The sequence below is a fragment of the Camelus bactrianus genome, chromosome 13 (assembly GCF_048773025.1).
Source record: "Camelus bactrianus isolate YW-2024 breed Bactrian camel chromosome 13, ASM4877302v1, whole genome shotgun sequence".
NCBI classification, from domain to species: Eukaryota; Metazoa; Chordata; class Mammalia; order Artiodactyla; family Camelidae; genus Camelus; species Camelus bactrianus.
The window spans coordinates 75888202-75906475 of record NC_133551.1 but is presented as its reverse complement, the minus strand read 5'-3'; the positions used below and the strand labels follow the sequence as shown (position 1 = coordinate 75906475).

General features: G+C 58.8%; 1 protein-coding gene across 2 annotated transcripts in view; it reads right to left on the bottom strand.

Annotated features, from left to right (window-relative positions):
* Positions 1 to 18274, bottom strand: part of CHD5 (chromodomain helicase DNA binding protein 5) — a 60578-nt gene that overhangs the window by 16476 nt on the left and 25828 nt on the right. For both annotated transcript variants that reach the window (XM_074377581.1, XM_074377582.1), the window contains exons 11-31: positions 18051 to 18262; positions 16132 to 16263; positions 15940 to 16048; positions 14690 to 14881; positions 14402 to 14602; positions 12096 to 12233; positions 11887 to 12008; positions 10964 to 11137; positions 10465 to 10606; positions 9167 to 9298; positions 6800 to 6917; positions 5378 to 5502; positions 4109 to 4340; positions 3807 to 3917; positions 3268 to 3440; positions 2543 to 2717; positions 2010 to 2102; positions 1690 to 1778; positions 1254 to 1387; positions 658 to 802; positions 115 to 274 (exon numbers count right to left, since the gene is read on the bottom strand). In XM_074377581.1, the coding sequence (XP_074233682.1) occupies positions 115 to 274; positions 658 to 802; positions 1254 to 1387; positions 1690 to 1778; positions 2010 to 2102; positions 2543 to 2717; positions 3268 to 3440; positions 3807 to 3917; positions 4109 to 4340; positions 5378 to 5502; positions 6800 to 6917; positions 9167 to 9298; positions 10465 to 10606; positions 10964 to 11137; positions 11887 to 12008; positions 12096 to 12233; positions 14402 to 14602; positions 14690 to 14881; positions 15940 to 16048; positions 16132 to 16263; positions 18051 to 18262 (3109 nt within the window). The remainder of the gene's footprint in view (positions 1 to 114; positions 275 to 657; positions 803 to 1253; positions 1388 to 1689; positions 1779 to 2009; positions 2103 to 2542; positions 2718 to 3267; positions 3441 to 3806; positions 3918 to 4108; positions 4341 to 5377; positions 5503 to 6799; positions 6918 to 9166; positions 9299 to 10464; positions 10607 to 10963; positions 11138 to 11886; positions 12009 to 12095; positions 12234 to 14401; positions 14603 to 14689; positions 14882 to 15939; positions 16049 to 16131; positions 16264 to 18050; positions 18263 to 18274) is intronic.

Below are 18274 nucleotides of genomic sequence, written 5' to 3'. Positions count from 1 at the left end.
ACGCTTCTGCGGGCAGAAGCTTCGGGGGGAGGGAGGCCATGCTTTGTGGGGTCTCCTGGGGCCTCACCACCTCCCATGACCCAGGTGCCCTCCCCTGCTGGTCGGAGCCCAGACCTGGCAGGCCCAGCGGGGCAGGCAGAAGGTGGGCAGGGCTGGCGGGCACGGGTGTGTTGGGATCCGAGGAGATAACCTCGCCTGGCTTCTTGCCCTCGGGGCCCTCGGGGATCAAATCCGGGGTGCTGTACTTCCCGTTGACGTGCTCAAACTCCTGAACCTGGGGCAGGTGGGAGGGAAGGGTGGGGGAGGTGGTCACAGCTCAGAGCTAAGGGCCTCAGGGCAGCCGATGGGACTGGGGGCATCCCAGGCTTGGGGTGGCTGCCCCATCCACCAGAGGCTGGCCAAGCCAAATGCACTTCTGACCATCAACCCCATGCCAGGTCCGACCCCCACCCTAGTCTCCACCTGCGATCCTGGCCTCTAGGCCCCCCACACCCCCACCCAGAGAGGCATTCTGGGTCAGTCCCTTAGCCTGATTCAGACCCTGGGCAGCTGTGTGACCCCAAGCCAGGCACTTGCCCTCTGCCTTCTGACCCCCAGGGACACACCAGGGCCATGGGCGGCCGCCAGGAAAGGCTCGGGAAAGGCTTACTCACCCACCTTCTTCCTAACTAGTGACATGACCCCGATGCGCGTGAGTACGTGCTGCCTGGAGAGGCCCTCGCGGGGCACGCCGTCCGCGAAGGTCTCGGCGCCGTCAGCCCCCGGCTCACACAGGTGCCGCATGAAGAGGGACACATAGGCTCTGGGGTGGGGGGGACTGGGGCTCAGGGAGTGGGGGGCTGACAGGACCCTCTGAGAGGGCTGGCAGGACCCCTGGGGGACCCCCTGGTTGGAATCCTCACCCATCGCACCTGCCTCCCAACCAGGCCTGCTGGGTCAGGCCCCAGGGAAGGATACAGGGTGCCTCCCAGGCAGGGGAACCTCCTGGGCCAGCTCTCTCTCACTCAGGACAACCCAGATCCTTCTCGCTGCCATTAAACCAGCTGCTCTGGCAGAGGAGGCTGGTAAGCATCTTCTGCAAACAAGCCCCGCCCCGGCCCGGCCCCCAGCTGCCCGAACACCCCACGGCGGTGAGTTGTCCAGGTGCCCTCCGCCTGGTGGAGACGCTGCCCACTGTGCTGGCTCGCCCAGCTGAAGACGGCCCATGCCGGGGTGGGCGGCCACACCCTGGGCCACCACCTCAGCCCCTTTACCTAAATTCCTTCTCGCTCTTTCCGCGAAGGTCCCGCACCAGCCAGTGGGAGTTGAAGGCGTCCTGAGGGGGCATGCCCCAGCGCATGATGGCGTTCAGAAAGGCCTTCCGCTGCCTGGCGTTGAAGCCCAGCACCTGGGCCGGGTGGGGAGCGGCGAGGGGGAGCAGGGAATTCAGAGATGAGGGAGAAAGGCACCGGCAGGGGAGGAGGCAGGTAGGGGCACTAAGAAGGTGGGGGCCTCCAGCCGGGGCCGGACCCAAAAGGCAGAGCCCAGACCCGGGGTATGTCCCAGCTCCCCCTCTACTTGGCGTATGACCCAGCATAGCCCCCAGCTCTCCCGTCCCTCCTCCACACCCCAGGGGTGGCAGCTGGGGTGAATTCTGTTCTGAGAGGGGATGAGGTAAATTGGAAAAGCGGGGGTGCAAGCAGGCCCCACCTCAATGTTACCGCCAACCCGGGCAAGAAGAGGGGGCAGGGGCTTGTCCCTGTCGCTTTTCAGCTGTCTCCTGGATTGTCGCCGTCCACCTGGGGGAGCAGCCCCACCACAAGCCCTCAGCAGGTCCCAGGGTGTCCAGACACACCCCATCCACCAACTCGCCCCAGGACAGCAGGACCCTTCAGGGGCCACTCCAAAGAATGGATGCTTGTCCGGATGCTTGTCCTGATGCCCCCAGGGGGCCCCTGGGCTGGCCATCAGCTCCCCGACACACAGCTGGCCCCAGCCCAGGGTCACTCCACCCCAGCACTGAGACTCACTCTGCCCTTCTGGCCTTTCCTCAAAGTCCTCATCCTCATCCTCGGAGCCAATGGAATATTCGGACTGGTTGTCTGACAGCTCATCCTGCCATTCTGTGGGGGGTCAGGCAGAGGAGCACAGAGTGAGCTGTGCAAGCAGCCCCCGACACCCAGGGCCACACCCACGCCTTACACCCCAGCCCAGTAACAGTGCCAACGAAACCAGACCATGGACTTCTAGGGAACACACTTCACAACCCCAACAAACTACACTGTACCCGAACATGCTTTTCCATCATTGCCCGTTTTACAGATGGACAAACTGAGGCTTGCCTAAAGTCTCACCACTAGAAGTCACTGGACCACTACCCATCTTGCTCCCGCAAACAGCCAACACCCCACACATGCCCCCGAGCCCCCTTTCTCCAAGAAGCCCTCCCCACAGCCTCCCAGCTCAGGACAATCCAGCACGGTGCTTGCTCTCCAGCCCCCGGGACTTCTTGTGGCAGGGGCACCCTCCCCGTCTGTCGGGACCCTGCCCACCAGACACGCACCCTGGTCCTCCTGGGAGGCATCATTGTAGTTGACCTGCTTGCGGACACGCTTGCCCTTGCCCAGGCTCCGGGCCAGGTCCTCCTGCTGCTGCTCGTAGTGGTGCCGGAGCAGCTTCTCCCAGTAGTCGGGGTCCACGTTCTCCTCCTGCTTGATGACCTCCCGCTCCACCTCCTCCTGGGGGCACAGGCGCCACGGGCTTGGTGAGGGTGGGACCACTTGCGCATGTGGGGAGGGCCATGGCCAGCAACTCTGTCCCCTGGAGGCCTCGCCGTCTCTACCACATCTCACCCTCTAGGGGCTCAAGGATGAATCGGAAAGCCCGCCTACTCCAGGAAGCCTTCCCTGATCACCCCAGCCCCAGCTGGGCTTCCTCTTCGTGCTCCCGTCCTGGTAATTCATTCATTCATTCATCCATTCATTCATTTCACTCTGCAAGTATTTCCTGGCCTCCTGCCAGGCGCTGGGATACAGAACTGAATAAGCCCCAATCCCGTCCTCAGGAGGCTCCCGGTTTCAGAAGGAAAACTGGCACATGGAAGAAAAATTAGCACCCAGGGTCTGTGTGGAGGGTGCTGGAAGTTGAGGGGTGAGTGAAGGGGCCACTCAGGAGAGACCCAGGAGCCGGCCTCTGGGATAACTGGGGCTTCAGGGTGCAGATGGAGAAGCCGCTCAGGGGGCGAGGGCGGGGCCGCGGAGGGCGGGGCCGCGGAGGGGCGGGGCTTACCACACCGTCCTCTTCGCGCACCACATACTGCGCCACCTTGAAGGAGCTCAGGTATTCATTCATGTTCTGCAGCTCCGTGTCGTCCGTGGCATCCTGGTTCCGGTCCAGTAGCTTAGAGATGGCCGCATCGTCATAGTGGATCACACTGCTGTCCTCCACGTCCTTGTTGTCACCTGGAGGCAGACAGGGTGCAGAGTTGGAGGACCAACAGGATGCCCAGGTCCAGCCGTGGGGCCCCCAGAGGAAGGAGACTCCCAGTGGCCGCCGGGGGTTGCAGCAGAGGAGCGCGGTGACCAGGGGAAGCTGCACTGAAACGGCCCCACTGCCAACCCAGCTGCAGTCCACAGGAACCCAAGAGAGAGACAGGTGGGGGCAGGCAGGGGAGCCTAACAAAACAGCTTGGGGGAACCTCCTCCTCTGCGAGCAGAGGTCTGGGGTGCAGGAGGAGCAGGGGCTGAGCAGGGCTGGCCCCTGCCTGGTACGGTGCTGGGTGGGGCTGGCCCCTACCTGGCGGGGTGTTGGGCAGGGTAGGCCCCTACCTGGAGGGGTGCTGCCATGCTTTTTCTTCGCACTAGCGGCCAGGGCTCCCCCTTTGGAGGATGGGACATCAGGGATGGGCGTGGCAGGCCGCTGGCCCTGAGACATCATGCCTGTGGGACAGAGGCGGAGTGGCTGCAGGGCTCAGGGGCAGCACCCAGAGATGCCACCCTGCCCCTGCCCATCCTGGCCAGGAGGGGCGGGGACAGAGGAGGGAGAGGCTGCGTGCTGGGGAAGGCACTGGGATGGGTGTGTCTCCAGCAGGGCACCCCCACTCCCACGTCCCAGCACCCTGGGCGCCCACCTTCCACGTCGTCCTTGAAGAGCTCCTCCGTGCCAAACTTGAGGATGTCGTCCAGCTCCTGCTTGGTCATGGAGCCCGACTTGGAGCCCAAGCCAGGCCGCACCACCAGATGGGTGAGCATCATCTTGCGCTTGGCCACCTGCGTGATGCGCTCCTCCACCGAGGCCCGCGTCACAAAGCGGTAGATCATCACCTTCTTGTTCTGCCCGATGCGGTGGGCGCGGCTGAAGGCCTGGGGGTGACGTGCAACTTAGCACCCATGGCTCAACCCAGCTTGGGGCTCAGGGCCATGCACCGGGTGGATGCGGGGAGAACACACAGGTGCTCCTGAGCACCTGCAGCGTGGAACGGCTGCGGACTGCACGTGGAGAGCTGCATGCACCAGGGCAGCTGTGCTCACATCCTGATCGTGTGCGCACAGTCTCATGTGGGCCTGGGAGCCTGTGCAGGTGGAACTCGGCGTGACTGCAGGTGTGCAGGGGTGTGTGTGTGAGGGGCAGTGTGGCCAGGGTACTTGATGCAGTGAAGTCATACAGGGCTCTGGTCATGCAGAGTGGTCATGCGGAGGTGAGGTCCGCACCTCCCTGGGAGTGACCACCAGTGGGACTATGAGCCCACCTGTTGGAGATGCACGGCCACCTGCGAGGACAGGGTGTGATATGGGGACAGGCCTGGGTCTCTGCTTTAGATGTCTGAGTGATGTGACCTGGCTGTGATCAGATCTGCGTGGGTGACTGTGCACAGGTGCACACACTTGTGCACAAGACATGAGATTGTGTGTGAACCCCCAAGAGTCGAAGTGTTCAACATGTGAGTGTCCAGCCCCGCCCCAAGAGGGAGTGGCCAGGGGACAGCAGAGTGTGCTTCTGCTGCCACAGTCCCTAGCCCTCAACCCTCCCATCCTTCCTCACCAGCCCCATTTGCCCCCTCCTCCAAGAGGCCTTGTCCCCTCCCTGCCTCCAAGAGGCCTTGTCCCCTCACTCTAGTCCCCTGTTCCTCCCAAAGCGGCCCCCTCTGGGCCCAGGACTCCCCTGTCCTGCCTCCCTCCATGGCCTTGATCCTAAGGGTGATGGGACAGACCAGGGCTCATGGCTCACACAGACGGGTGTGTGTTCTTGGACGCGCCCCCTGCCCTCCCTGGGCTGCCTCCTCTTTTATACAAGGAGGTCGCTGGAGGGGCTCAACTCTCAGGAGGGAGGGAAGGAAAGCCCACAGAACCAGGGGCAGCCAGGGGCCCTCTGAGAGGGCTCTGGTGTCCGGGCCACACACCTGGATGTCATTGTGGGGGTTCCAGTCCGAGTCATAGATGATGACCGTGTCTGCCGTGGCCAGGTTGATGCCCAGGCCACCTGCCCGGGTCGAGAGGAGGAAGCAGAACTGCTGGGCCCCCGGGGCTGAGGAAGAGAGGCAGGTGCCAGGGGATGAGGGAGGGGCGCACCCAGGGAGTGGAGGTGGGGCCAGGGGGCTGGCAAACAGGAAGGCGGGAGGGGAGACCAGAGGGAAAGAGGGGCAGGAACTGTACCCCGTCATAGACAACAACACCACAGCTGTGCCGAGGGAAGCCAGAGGAGGCCTGGGGCTCCAGGTGGGGACAGAGCAGCCCACCTGAGCCCCACGTAACCCCTAACTGTGCTCTGAGCCCTTAACTAACAGGAGGGCGGCAGAATGAGAAGGAATCAATTTTCAAAGCCCAGAAGGGCAAAGAAGAAACAGCAAACAGCCTGCACATACGGGCTCACGCCCTCCTGGCTCCCCCGGCCCAGGATGCTGTCAGGGCAGCCAAGGAACAGTCCGGGTCACAGCTCCAGGGCCTGGGCCACCCCTCTGCACAGCCCCCACTGTCACGAGACAGCGGGTCTCAGGCCCGTTGGAGCCCTTCACTAAGTGGCCAGGGACTGAGCACGGCACCCACTAGAGCTGCCACCAGGTCCCCGATGCTGCAGCCCGTCCCACATCCACGTGGGGGCGCCAGGGCCAGACCCTGAGACTGCGCCCGCTTCCCCTCCGACACGAGTGGGCAAGAGGAAGTGCTGCCTTGGGCATTCGGGCTGTGAGGCCTCAGCCCTGCTCCGAGGGTGGGAGGCCCCAGGGAAGCAGAGCTCATCACTACTTGCTGCAGACCTGCCACTGAGGAGGCACTGGTTCAGCTGCCCCCTTCTCCCTGCAGCCGTTTCCTCCACTACAGCGCCAGCTCCTGGCCTCCCCACCCTCACGGCTCCTTCCCAGGCGAGGAGCAGTGAGCACTGGGAGTCTGGGCAGGCACGGCCCTGCCCCTTCCCCTCTCCTTCCTCTGAGAAGCCCACAGGGAGCGCTGCTCAGCTGTCCCTCACCGCAGCCTGTTTTACTGGACAGGTCCTGTCCAGCCCTGCCTGTAACTAGAGGTTAACTGGTGTCAGTATCAGAAGCCCACAGTCCGTCCGCACCCTCACTGCCTTCCTCCTTGTCTGTTTCTCAGTTCTGATCAGGGGTCATCCACTGGCCCCTCGCATCCTGGCATCCCCATGGAATGAATTCCTTTTACCATTTAAAACTAAGAGGCAGCCATCAGGACCTAAGGACTGGTCTGCTCTGTTCAGCCATTTGAGGAGCAGCTAATTTGACCCTAAGCTGGGTGGTCTGGCTAAGATCCTGGCCCGGGAGGAGAGGCAGACAGGGGTCCCAGTCAAGGACTCTCGAGTCAGGTGAGGGTACCGTTGAATCTGTCAATCGCCTCTTGCCGGAGGCCCCCAGTGATGCCGCCGTCAATCCGCTCATACTTGTAGCCCTCATACTCCAGGAAGTCCTCCAGGAGGTCCAGCATCTTGGTCATCTGCAGGGGACATGGTAAGTCTGAGGGGCTGCTGCAGAGCGAGGAACCCCATGGGGCCGTGGCCAGGGACCCCACAACAGTTGAGGGAGGACAGAGCAGCCCACTGAGTGGGGAGACAGGTGGGACCCAGGCAGACCTGATGCGGGGCTCTCTGAACAAGAATGTGGCCTCCAACCTCAACCCCTGGAGCCACTCCATCCCCACAGCAGCCCCACAGCCATCTGCCCCAAACCCAGCTCTGAGCATGTGCCTCCCCGCTCTCACCTCACCGAATGAAGTCCCAAACCCTCACCCTGGCGTTGCAGGTGCCCAGTCCATCTGGGCTTCATTCCCCAATGCGTCCTTCGCACCCTCCAACTATCCCCAATTACCTGGACCCGCTTCCCACCCCCGTACTGCCAGGAACTCAGACGGCACCTCTCGAGTATGCCTTCCCTGACTTCCCTCTTCCCTATGAAAAGGGAAAGGCAGTCCCTGCTTAGCTCCCATAATCCTCCCCTAATCATTCTTGAGAGACAGTTTAGCTGCATATGAAATGATCAGTCGCCACTTTCCTGTAGTATATTGAAGATTCTGCAGCTGTCTTCTGCCACCTATTGGTGCCAGTATGAAGTCTGAGGACAGTCTGAATTCAGTCAGTCCTTTGTTGGTACTAGGTCTGAAGTGTGGTTTTCCCTACGATGTGCCTAGGGGTTCCTTTATTTATATGTATCTTGCTTGGTACTTCAGAGTGCCCTTCAGACCTGGGATCTCATGTCTTTCTCCAGGTCTGCAAACTCTCATTAGGTCTGGCTTCTTCTGTTTTCTCTGTCTCTTCTTCTGCAACTCCTATTAAAGAATGACCGGAGCCTCTCACGGCATCCTCCATGCAATTTCTCATTTTTATCTTTGTCTCTCTGTGCTGCATTCTGGGGAAATTCCTCAGTGCCAGGCTCCCATTCATCAAGGCTCTCTTCAACAGTGTTGAGAGTTTATCCAATCGGTTGGAATGTTTTGTTTCGATTTCATGCAGATCCTTTTCCTATCCAGTTAGTCTTGTTTCATTTTTTGCTGTTTATGCTTAATTGATTTAATCTTGATTTATGAGTGTTACTCTAGTAATTTTGAGGATCTGAAACCTGTTTCTTTGAAGTCTTTTTCGGGCTATTCTATTATCCTTATCAATTGGCTTCACTTCCTGTCTTGTGGGATGTCTCACCGAATGTTGTCATGAGTTTCGAATTGGGGTTTGTGGGCTTATTTGGGATGGCAGGGCTCTGTCTCCGTCACTCTCTCTGTGGACACTTCTAGAAGTTGTGCAGTTCCTTCTACGTGCTCCCTTGAGGCCTCAGCCCAGAACCATGTCTCACGTTGGCAGGGCGCTGGGGGATTGTGGATCCCAGTCTCCAGGCCAGCCCCCTGTCACAGGCTTGGTCAGCTGCCCCCAGATTCCCCAGCCTGCTGCAGGCCCAGGGTGGGATCAGGGACTGCAGGCAGTAGCAGTGGTTACCTGCTGACTCTTGGACACAGAGGAGCCACATCCTAGTCTCCGCTTTTGAGCAACGGGCCTGGTGCAGTCCTATCATTGGGGAGCACTGCTCACACCAGGCCCCTAGGACCACACTGACCCCCATCACAGAGATGACCTGGGGACTGGATAACTGTCTCTACTTCCGTCTCCCACACTAGACTGTGAATGTCTTGAGGACAGGAGCTGGACCCCCTGTGCCCAGCACAGAGCCTGATGTATGACAGATGCAAAAGGACGAAGGAACGGACCTCTGAGGCTGGACAGTCCTGCCTCTGACCGCCCAAAAGGCGATGCTGTAAGTGCAACTTCAGGATCCAGCTAGAGAGAGGGCCCCCCCTTCCCGAGTTGCCCCCACCACAGGGCTCCTCCCAAACCAACCCCAGGGCCCCACCTTCATGAGAAGCCAGGCTGCAGGGGTGAGGGGCGAGAGCTGTCATCCCAGCCTGGACAGGAAGCTCCAGGAGGAGCAGGCCAGAAGAGGCAGGTGGTGGGGAGGACCAGTGTCCCCCCCACCAATGTGCCCTGAGTGCCTTGAACTTGGCACCCAGCCAGCACCCCTTGGCTGCGTCATGCCAAGGTCCAGAGGAGAGACATTTCACATGCAACCCACGTGGGGACAGTATCAGGCCCTGAAGGCTGCCAGCAGGCTGTGCCCTCAGCTGGCAGGAATGGGACGCCTTCTGCAGGTGGGAGGTGGGCTGGGGAGGCAGAGCCAGCCAGCCACCTGGGGGCAGCTTACCTGCGAGAAGATAAGCACACGATGTCCTTCATCCCGCAGTTTCTTGAGCATCTTCTGCAGCAGCATGAGCTTCCCTGAAGACTTGACAAGCGAGCTGCCATCATAGGAGCCATTGGGCAGGACGGGGGCCTCCTGTAGTCACACCAGAAGGTGGGGCATTGGGGGGGGGGCTCTCTCCTCTGGCTCTGCGCCAAAGAGGTCCTGGGGGTTGGACAGCAGCCCAGCAATGGGCTAAGTACCAAGCCCAAGGCCTGGTCAGGCCAGGCTCCGCAGGGACGGACAGGCCCAGGGTCACACGGACTCTCCCCACTGGGAGCATGGCTCGGACTTGCTGGCCCCGCCCTCTGTCTCCCCCTGCTGGTACTCCACCAGGACCACAGACATCAATGGATGGACGGATGACACAGTCTTAAGCCAAGCCCACCTTCCCAGCAGGAATCTGGCCTGGCCTCTGCAGTCACTGCAGGGCCATCCAGGCAAGGTCAACCCAGAACCCCAGCTTGGCAGAACGTCAGCCCAGCGTCTGCCGGGCCAGAGTTATGAGAGTGGCCTGGGGTTGCCTCGAGTCTGGGTCGCCCACAGCACAGCCTTCTCACCTAACAATGCGGTGGTCTTTCTGTTTAGGGGTTGGGGAGGGGAAGGTATAAACTGTGGAGGATTTAAATTAGAAACAGAATAGCTGAGGGCATCTTATGTGGACTTTCTCGTCTGATCCTCACCCTTTCAGGTAGATGCTGTCATTGGCCACATTTTGTAGAGGAAAAATCTGAGGCTCTGAGAGGACCACTGACTGTCCCGACACCACAGGGCTGGAGCTAGGTGTCTGATCGAGGGTCCAATCTCACATTTGAATCACTTGGGGGCCCCACCCAGGCCTCCTGACTCCCTGAGTGATGGAGTGGGGCCAGATCAGTCCTCAGAATCCTAGCCTACGGTCCCCTGATGCTGAGGCTGGAGGGGACCCTGGGGTGACCCATTACTTTATGGTCACAAGGAGGGGACAATGGAAGGAGAGGGCCTCCCCAACTGGTGGATGGAAGTAGGTTTTCAGAAACTTCTGGCACAATGGGGACCTGTATGTATCACCTCCAAGTTCTCATACTCAGGGAAGATTGGAGGCTGAGGTTCTGAGCACCTGCCACAGCAGCCAGGGGCACATGGCGACCAAGGACACTTGCCACAAAGGCCACAGATGACCCACCACAGCAGCCACGAGCACCGACCACTGTCTCAGGCACTCACCATGGTGGTCAAGGGCACCTATTATGGTGGCCACAGCGGCAGCCACGGGGACCTACCACAGCGGCCACGGGGAAGAGGTAGGGGTGGTTGCAACACTTCTTCAGGTCCATCATGATGTTGAGCAGCGACACCTGGTTCCCGCCCCCCTTGGAGTTGAGCGCCTCGAAGTTCCGCGTGAGGATGAACTTGTAGTACTTCCTGAGCAGAGGAAGGAGGGGAGGAGGGCTGGCCACACCGGGCCACACCCGCCTCCCAGAGGGCACTCTGCTCTGCATGGAGGCTGGGGGCTGGGGGCCAAGCACCCAGTCACAGAGGGACCAAGGGGAGCCCGGAGAGGTGAGGCCCCAGGCCTGGCATCGCCCAGCAAGTTACTGGGGGACAGCACACGAACTCAGGCAGCCCCAACCCAGCTCACTGAAATAAGAAGAGGCCCCAAGAAGGAAGCAGGTGCAAAAGGTGAGTTGAGGCCTCGAGTGGCCCAGGAAGGCGGGCCAGGTCAGGCCCTCCGGGGCGAAGACAAGCCCAGGGGCCCCTGGCAGGCTGAGCCCCACTCACTTCTGCATTTGGCTCAGTTCCACACGGACGATCAGCTCGGTCTTGGCCGGCATGTTCTTGAAGACGTCGGCCTTGAGCCGCCGCAGCATGTGCGGCCCCAGCAGATCATGCAGTTTCTTGATCTGGTCTTCCTTGGAGATGTCAGCAAACTCCTCCAGGAAGCCCTCCAGGTTGCTGCAAGAAAGAGATGGAATGAGAGTGTGGAGCAGGTCAAGGCCCTTTACAGAGGGAGCCAGGGTTGGGGTGAGGGAGCAGGCCAGCCAGAGGGTCACAGGACAGGCCAGCTGGCTAGTGGGCCAGGAGGCCCTGGTCCTGCTCTAGGTGCCCAGTCTCTGTCTAAGCCTGTATCACCCCCAAACATCACAGCAGTCCCAGCCACAGAGGATACCTTCCTGTTCTCAACGCCGTGCTAGCATGAGGTCCTTAGGACTCTCATCCATATTACAGGTAAGGAAGCTGAGGCTGGCAGGTGCCCAAGGTTATCCAGTCCAGTCTGCCCTCTAATCTACATCTCCTGATTCCAAAAGCAGCACTCTCCACCCTGAGCCCCCTTTCTGAGCAGGAAAATGTGGGGGGCAGTGGAGACCAGGAGGCCAGGGATCCATCTTCACCCTCATCTCCAGCACCCCCTTCACTGTGGCCCAGGTGGGCACTTAGATCTTTGGGGAGGGAAAGGAGTGAGCCAGAGGCGTGGGGGCAGGGGCCCAGGAGGACCCCCGGGGTCTGCCGGGGCAGAGCCAAGGGAAAACTGCAGCATTAGCAGCAGCTGACATTTCCTGACTCGCGCACAGGTCGCTGGAGGCAGGCACTGTTAACCCTCCCGTTTTGCTGATGAGGAAACCGAGGCCCAGCGAGCAGTCCCAGGGCCCGGAGGGGCACTGCCACGTCTCCCCTAGCCGCCCCCAGCCCGCCTCCTAACTCACTTGAACCTCTCTGGAGTCAGGAAGTTGAGGAGGTGGAACAGCTCCTCCAGGTTGTTCTGAAGGGGGGTTCCCGTCAGCAGAAGCTTGTAATCGATCTTGTAGCTGTTCAAGACCCTGAAGAACTTTGGGGGAGGAGGGGGCCCGTCAGGGGGCATGGGGCAGCCGGCCCCCCAAGGCAGCTCCGGGGCCCAGCAGGCAGCGCCACCTACCTTGGACTGGTTGTTCTTGAGCCGGTGGGCCTCGTCCACCACCAGGCAGGCCCACTCGATGGAGCCCAGGATGGCCTGGTCGATGGTGATGAGCTCATAGGAGGTGAGGAGGACGTGGAATTTGATCTGCACTTCTTTCTGGAGGGAAAGGGGAGCCTTTGGGAGGAGAGCTGGGAGGAGAGCAGATCACTGTCTCCAGAAATAAAGGCGCGAGGAGGAGGGTGGACAGGAGCCCCCAGAGAGCCCAGGGACTGAGAGGGAGACTTGGGCCGCTGAGCGGAGGGGTCAGCTGCAGCCCAGAGCACCGCACCCGAGAGGCGGGAAGGGGGCAGAGAGGGGCGGGGGGGCCCGTCGGCAGCACCCAGGTTTGCACCCTGCCCTGCCCTTTCGAGCTAGACCTGGTCAAGTTAATTAACCTCCCCAGGCCTCAGTCTCCTCACCTGTAAAATGGGAGCAATACTGTCTATGGGAGGAGTGCTGTGAGAATTAAAAGAGCTAAGTCTGTTCCTCAAAAAATCACACATAGAATTACCACATGGTCCAGCAATCCCACATCTCGGTAGAGACCCCAAAGAAGTGAAAGCAGGAATGAATATTTGCACACCCATGTTCGTAGCATCATTCACAAGAGCCAAAAGGTAGAAACACCCAAGTTTCCTTAAAAAGGAAAGAAATCCTATGGAGAGGGTATAGCTCAGTGGTAGAGCACATGCTTAGCATGTGTAAGGTCCTGGGTTCAATCCTCAGTACCTCCATTAAAAGAAAAAAAAAAAGACACTATACACAAGGTCCTGGGTTCAGTCCCCAGTACCTTCATTGAGAAAAAAGAAGAAAGCATATTTAAAAAAAGAAAATATTAATTAAAAATAAATAGAGGTGGGGGGTAAAAAAAGAAAAATCCTGACACATGCTACAACATGGATGAACCTTGGGGACGTTATGCCGAGTGAAGTGAGCCAGGACACAAAGGGACAAATACTGTGTGACCCCATAGTGTTTAACGGGCACAGAGTTTCAGTCTTACAGGATGAAAGTCCTGGAGATGGTTGGTGGTGCTGGGGGCACAACAGTGTGAATGTATTTGATGTCCCTAAACTGTGCATGTAAAATGATTATGATGCAAAATTGTAAGTTAAATGTATTTTACCACAATTTAAAAAAACAAAATAAATCAAAAAGCTGAGTCAGTGGAGTGGCCAGCCGGTCACGGTACCCCAGCGTGTCCGGGGGTGTTGTTTCTGTGACCAACCGGCCCACAGGCCCAGCCGTCTGCAGAGTGACCTCCGGGATCACTGAGCCATTCCCTCATTCCACAAACAGTGACTGAGCATCGTTCTGAGACGATGGAGAAAGCTGTGGGAAGGCACCCTGGGGAGCCTGGGGGATGATTGGCAGCCCCCAGTACTGCAGCGAGGTGAGCGCCGAGATTTCCTGCGGGCCTAGCACGTGCCAGGCGTAGCAAGCACTGAGTGCTTCCAGTCCTTGCTTCTCAGAGTGCAGCCCGAGGACCCGCAGAGCGCTCACCACCTCGGACTTTGTCAGGAATGCAGACTCTCAGGCCCCATCCCAGAGCTGCTGGATCAGAACCTGCCCTTCAGCAAGACCCTGGGTGGCCCGGGGGCACAGGGAAGTCCAAGAGGCCCTGCCTAGTGCTTACTCATCCATTCGACCCTCCACAGCTCTGGAGTGGGTCTGTCATCACCACTTGGCTGAGAAGAACCTGAAGCACAGAAAGGTGAAGTGCCTTGCCAGAGGTCACACAGCTGGTGGACTGGGTTGAAGCGTCCAAAATCCACGTCCACCCAAAACCTCAGGATGTGACCTTTTTTGGAGCTAGGGTCTTTGCAGGTGTAATTAGTTGAGAAGAGAGGAGTGTCTTTATAAGAAAAGGAGATACAGACACATAGGGGAGCCGGCTGTGTCACAAGACAGGCAGAAATTGAAATGATGCAGCTGCAGGAAAAGGATGGCCAAGGAGCACCTGCCACCACCAGATGCTGGAAGAGGCGGGAAGGAGCCACCCCCAGAGCCTCAGGGGGAGCAGGACCCTGCTGACAGGGGGTCCCGGACTCCTGGCCTCCAGAGCCGTGAGAGAGTACGTTTTTGTGGCTGTTTTCAGCACCCCTGTGTGTGGTCTTCTGCTGCAGCAGCCCCAGGACACCAACACAGTGGGTAGCTCTGCCCTTCGCCAGCCACTGCGTCCACCGGAGCCCTAGGGGAGACCCCCCCGGATGCACTGCAGGGCCCCTGCGCCCCCGGGCCGACCAGGCACCTCTCCGGGGTCCCCCGGGGAGAAGGGTGCTCACCTTCATGCGGAACACCTTCTTCCCACTCCGAATGGCGTTGTCCTCAAAGGAAAACTCGTTCTCCCGGATCACGGAGCGGCTCTCCTTGTCCCCCGTGTAGGTGACCACGTAGAAGTCGGGTGCCCACATCTCAAACTCACGCTCCCAGTTGATGATGGTGGACAGGGGCGCGCTGACCAGGTAGGGCCCCTTGGAGTGCCCCTGGGGAGGGAGGCGGATGCGGGGAGGCTGCCGGCCCACAGCCAGCACGGGCCACCCCTCCCCAGCCACCCACCGCGGCCCACGAACCTCCTTGTACAGCGAGTAGAGGAAGACGATGGTCTGCACCGTCTTGCCCAGGCCCATCTCGTCGGCCAGGATGGTGTCAGTGCCCTGGGCCCAGGAGAAGCGCAGCCAATTAAGGCCCTCCAGCTGGTAGGGGTGCAGCGTGCCACCCGTGGAGTCGATGTACCACGGCTGTTTGTCAAACTTGACCGTGGGCTGCAAGGGAGGCAGAGGTTCAGACACACCCCAGATCCTGGGCCCCTAGGGGCCGCCCCCCAGGCCTCTGCACACACAATTCTTTCTGCCTGGAATCTTCTTCCCACTCCTCTCATCCCCAGCTTATTCATCTTTGAGGTCTCAGGGGAAATGCCTCTTCATCCAGGAAGTCCTCCCCGACGCCCAGCCTGGCTTAGGTGTTCCCATCGTGTCTTCCCATGAGGACACATGTATTCTCCTATGAGGGCAGTTTCCTTTGCTGGACTCTGATTCTGAGCCCAGCTTGTGGTCACAATTGCTGATCCTGTTCACTCCTGCTTTCTCTGAGTTCCATATAGTGCCCAGGACACAGGGGGCACTTAGCCAACCTTTGATGATGCCAGGGTGCTTAATGCCCAACATCACCCTCTTTGCCTCTTTCACTCTCCAGCACAAGGCCACCTCCCCCATGAAGTCCTCCTGATGTTTCAGACCCATTCACCTTTCCCTGGCAACCCGCAGTCCTAAGGTGAACCCCCGTTTCTGTGCGTACCTGCCATGGGCCCTTGGAAGATAAGCACCTCATGAAACAGGGGGCCAGGGCCCAGGGCCGGGTGCTAGCAGAAACCCCAGAGAGGTCGGCTAAATGAATACAAGTCAACCTTCCACTCCCTGACAGGCTCAAAGCTCCCGGGGCAGGCTGTGGGTCTCCTCCCCCTAAACAGGTAAGAATGGTGCGTGATTTGCACATTAGCTGTTGCGTTCTGAAGTAAGAGACACTTTCCGATTTAAATACTTGGAATTAGCTCATCTAAAGTAATGCAATTTCGTGAGCCACGCTGAGCAGAGACTATTTGCTCCCCAGTTGGTGCACTGGTAAGCCATCCTTCAGATCGCTCTGTCCTCTGGGAGTTGCCCCTCTGCATGAGGCTGGGGACTGCTGCCAAGAGGGGCTGGGTCCTGTCACCCTCACCCCCCAGGTGCCTGGCCTGAGTGGACGGGCAGTGCTCCAAGGCAGAGTCCCCTGGAGCCTGGGTGGCGGCCCTGGCAACCCCATCCAGGGGCCCCTCCCCACTCACGTCCACAATGGGCGTGTCCGGGGGCTTCTCCTGCTTATCGTCCTTCAGTTTCCTGCCCTTCTTGATTAGCCTCTTGGGCAGCCTGGCATCCTCTCCCAGCATCAGCTCCCTGGGAAAGAGTGAGGGGGGATGACGGGCCAGGGCAGAGGCACCGAGGCGGGACCCCCCCCCCAGCGGCTCCACACAGCCCACCTGTGGCCCCAGTAGGCCTGCTTCAGGTTGTCGTAGCAGGGGATGTCAATGTCGTCAATCTCCCAGGTGCACTGGTCATAGGGCAGGTCTTTCCACTTGATCAGGTAATGCACGTCCCCCTTTTTGTCGAAGCTGCAACACAGTAAACAAAAGGGGGGGTCACTCGGGCAGTGGCCGAAGCAAGAGTCCAAAGAGGGCACCTCACAGGATGCAGAGCCTCTCACTCCCACGGTCCCCGGGGAACCCCAGCCAGAAGGGTGGCACCAGGGCATTGACTCCAGACAGGTGAGGCGGCTCGGCCGAGGCCACACAGTGAGTGGGAGGGAGGGAGGAGGGCACGGGGTGAGAGGCAGAGCGGAGAGGGACATCTGGGGGGCCATGCTAACGGAGTAGCAAAGAGCCAGTGTCCTCTCCGTCCTCTGGAGCAGCGAATCCCATTCTGTCCTGGAGAGTTCCCCAGAATTCTCCATCTCCAAGTCAGAAAGGTTTCCACTGACCATAGACCTTTGTTTTCTTGCTTACAAACTCCCAAGCAGAGGGGTGGGTATAGCTCTGTGATAAAGTTCATGCTTAGCATGCACGAGGTCCTGGGTTCAATCCCCAGTACCTCCATCAAAAGAAAAAAAAAATTCCCAAGGACTGGACCAGTGCCCATCCCGGTCTGGGGCCCATCTCCGCAAAGTAGAGAAGAACGCAATTCCTATGCAATTCCCAAAGACCCCCAGACACACGGGGACCTGATGGCTGAGCCAGAAGCACAGAGGGGGTCCTTCAGAAAAGCACCTTACACTGTAGCTTGAATACAGCTCCCGGGAGGGTCCTAGGGCCTCCCACCCAACCCGAGTTGACTAGGCAACCAAGCCAGGGCAGCACTGAGGAGCAGGGGGGGCCATGGCTCCCCTACACGGCAGTGACGGTGGCTAGCCTGGAGACCACAGAGAGGAAGACCACTCCTGGTCATCATGGAAACTGATGGATTTCTTTTTAAATAGATGATTGGTTGTTATCCAGACTTCATTCAGGTAATAAATTTGGAGGAAATTCACCTGCCCTGCTTTTTGAAGGCAGGGAGAAAAGGTGCCATTTACGTCTGTTTTTTTTCCTTTTAGCCAAATATTTAATATATCAATTATATATATATATATATTTTATAGAAACACTATGCAGGTTTATAACACATCCAGCTTAATGATATTCAGGGACATTTTCACAAGTCATTTAATATACATTGTTCTTAATGTCAAATAAAGTATTTTATTGATAGCTAAGTTATCATTTATTTTACTTTATTTGTTTGACATTGTTTTATTTTTTATTGAAGTATAGTCAGTTTACAGTGTTGTTCACTTAGATTTTGGACATGAAATTTAATAAAGGTAAAGGGTTAGGGTTACGGCTGGGGAATCAGCGAGAGCTCCCACCTCCCACCAAACCAAACCCACACTCAGCGTTCATGGGCCTCCTGCCTTGGTCTCTTGGTTTGACCTCTGCAGAGGCTCTGACCATTGGCATCTGGGGAATTTCAGACTGCTCAACAAAGAGTTGTCACAGGGGCACTGGAGTTTGGAACAGTGGCCAAGAAAGCAAGTCCTGCCATCAGAAAAGCATGGGTTCCAATCCCTGCTCCACTGCCTCTCGGCTGTGTGACTTTGGGCAAGTGACTTAACCTTGCTGGTGTCCATAGACACGGAAGTGGGGGTGAAACGCCACCTCCTGGGGTAGATGGCGCACAGTGGTGCGAGCCGCGTTATAAAGGAAGAGCAAAGGTGTGCAGGCCCCCGCACCGCAGGCGCACCGTGGTCTCCAGGGTGCGACCGCAGGTATCAAGCACTGACTTCCGCAGAAGCCCAGGACCACAGGGTTCCCAACCCACCACGCAGACCACTCCAGCAAGGCTGGGGGCCAGGTCCGCGGCACACCTGTGGTTCAGGATGCGGTGGATCATCATCCACTCGGGCTTGATGCCGTAGCGGTAGAAGCGCTCCTCCATCTTGGCGTAGAGCGGGTCCTTGTTCTTCCTCTTCTCGCTCTTGCCGTCTTCGTCGCCAGAGCCGTAGTCAAAGGGGGGCGGCTCGTCCATGTCGTTCTTTCTTTGGTAGTTGCGATACATCACCGTGTGGTAGAGCTCCAGCTGCTCGTGGAG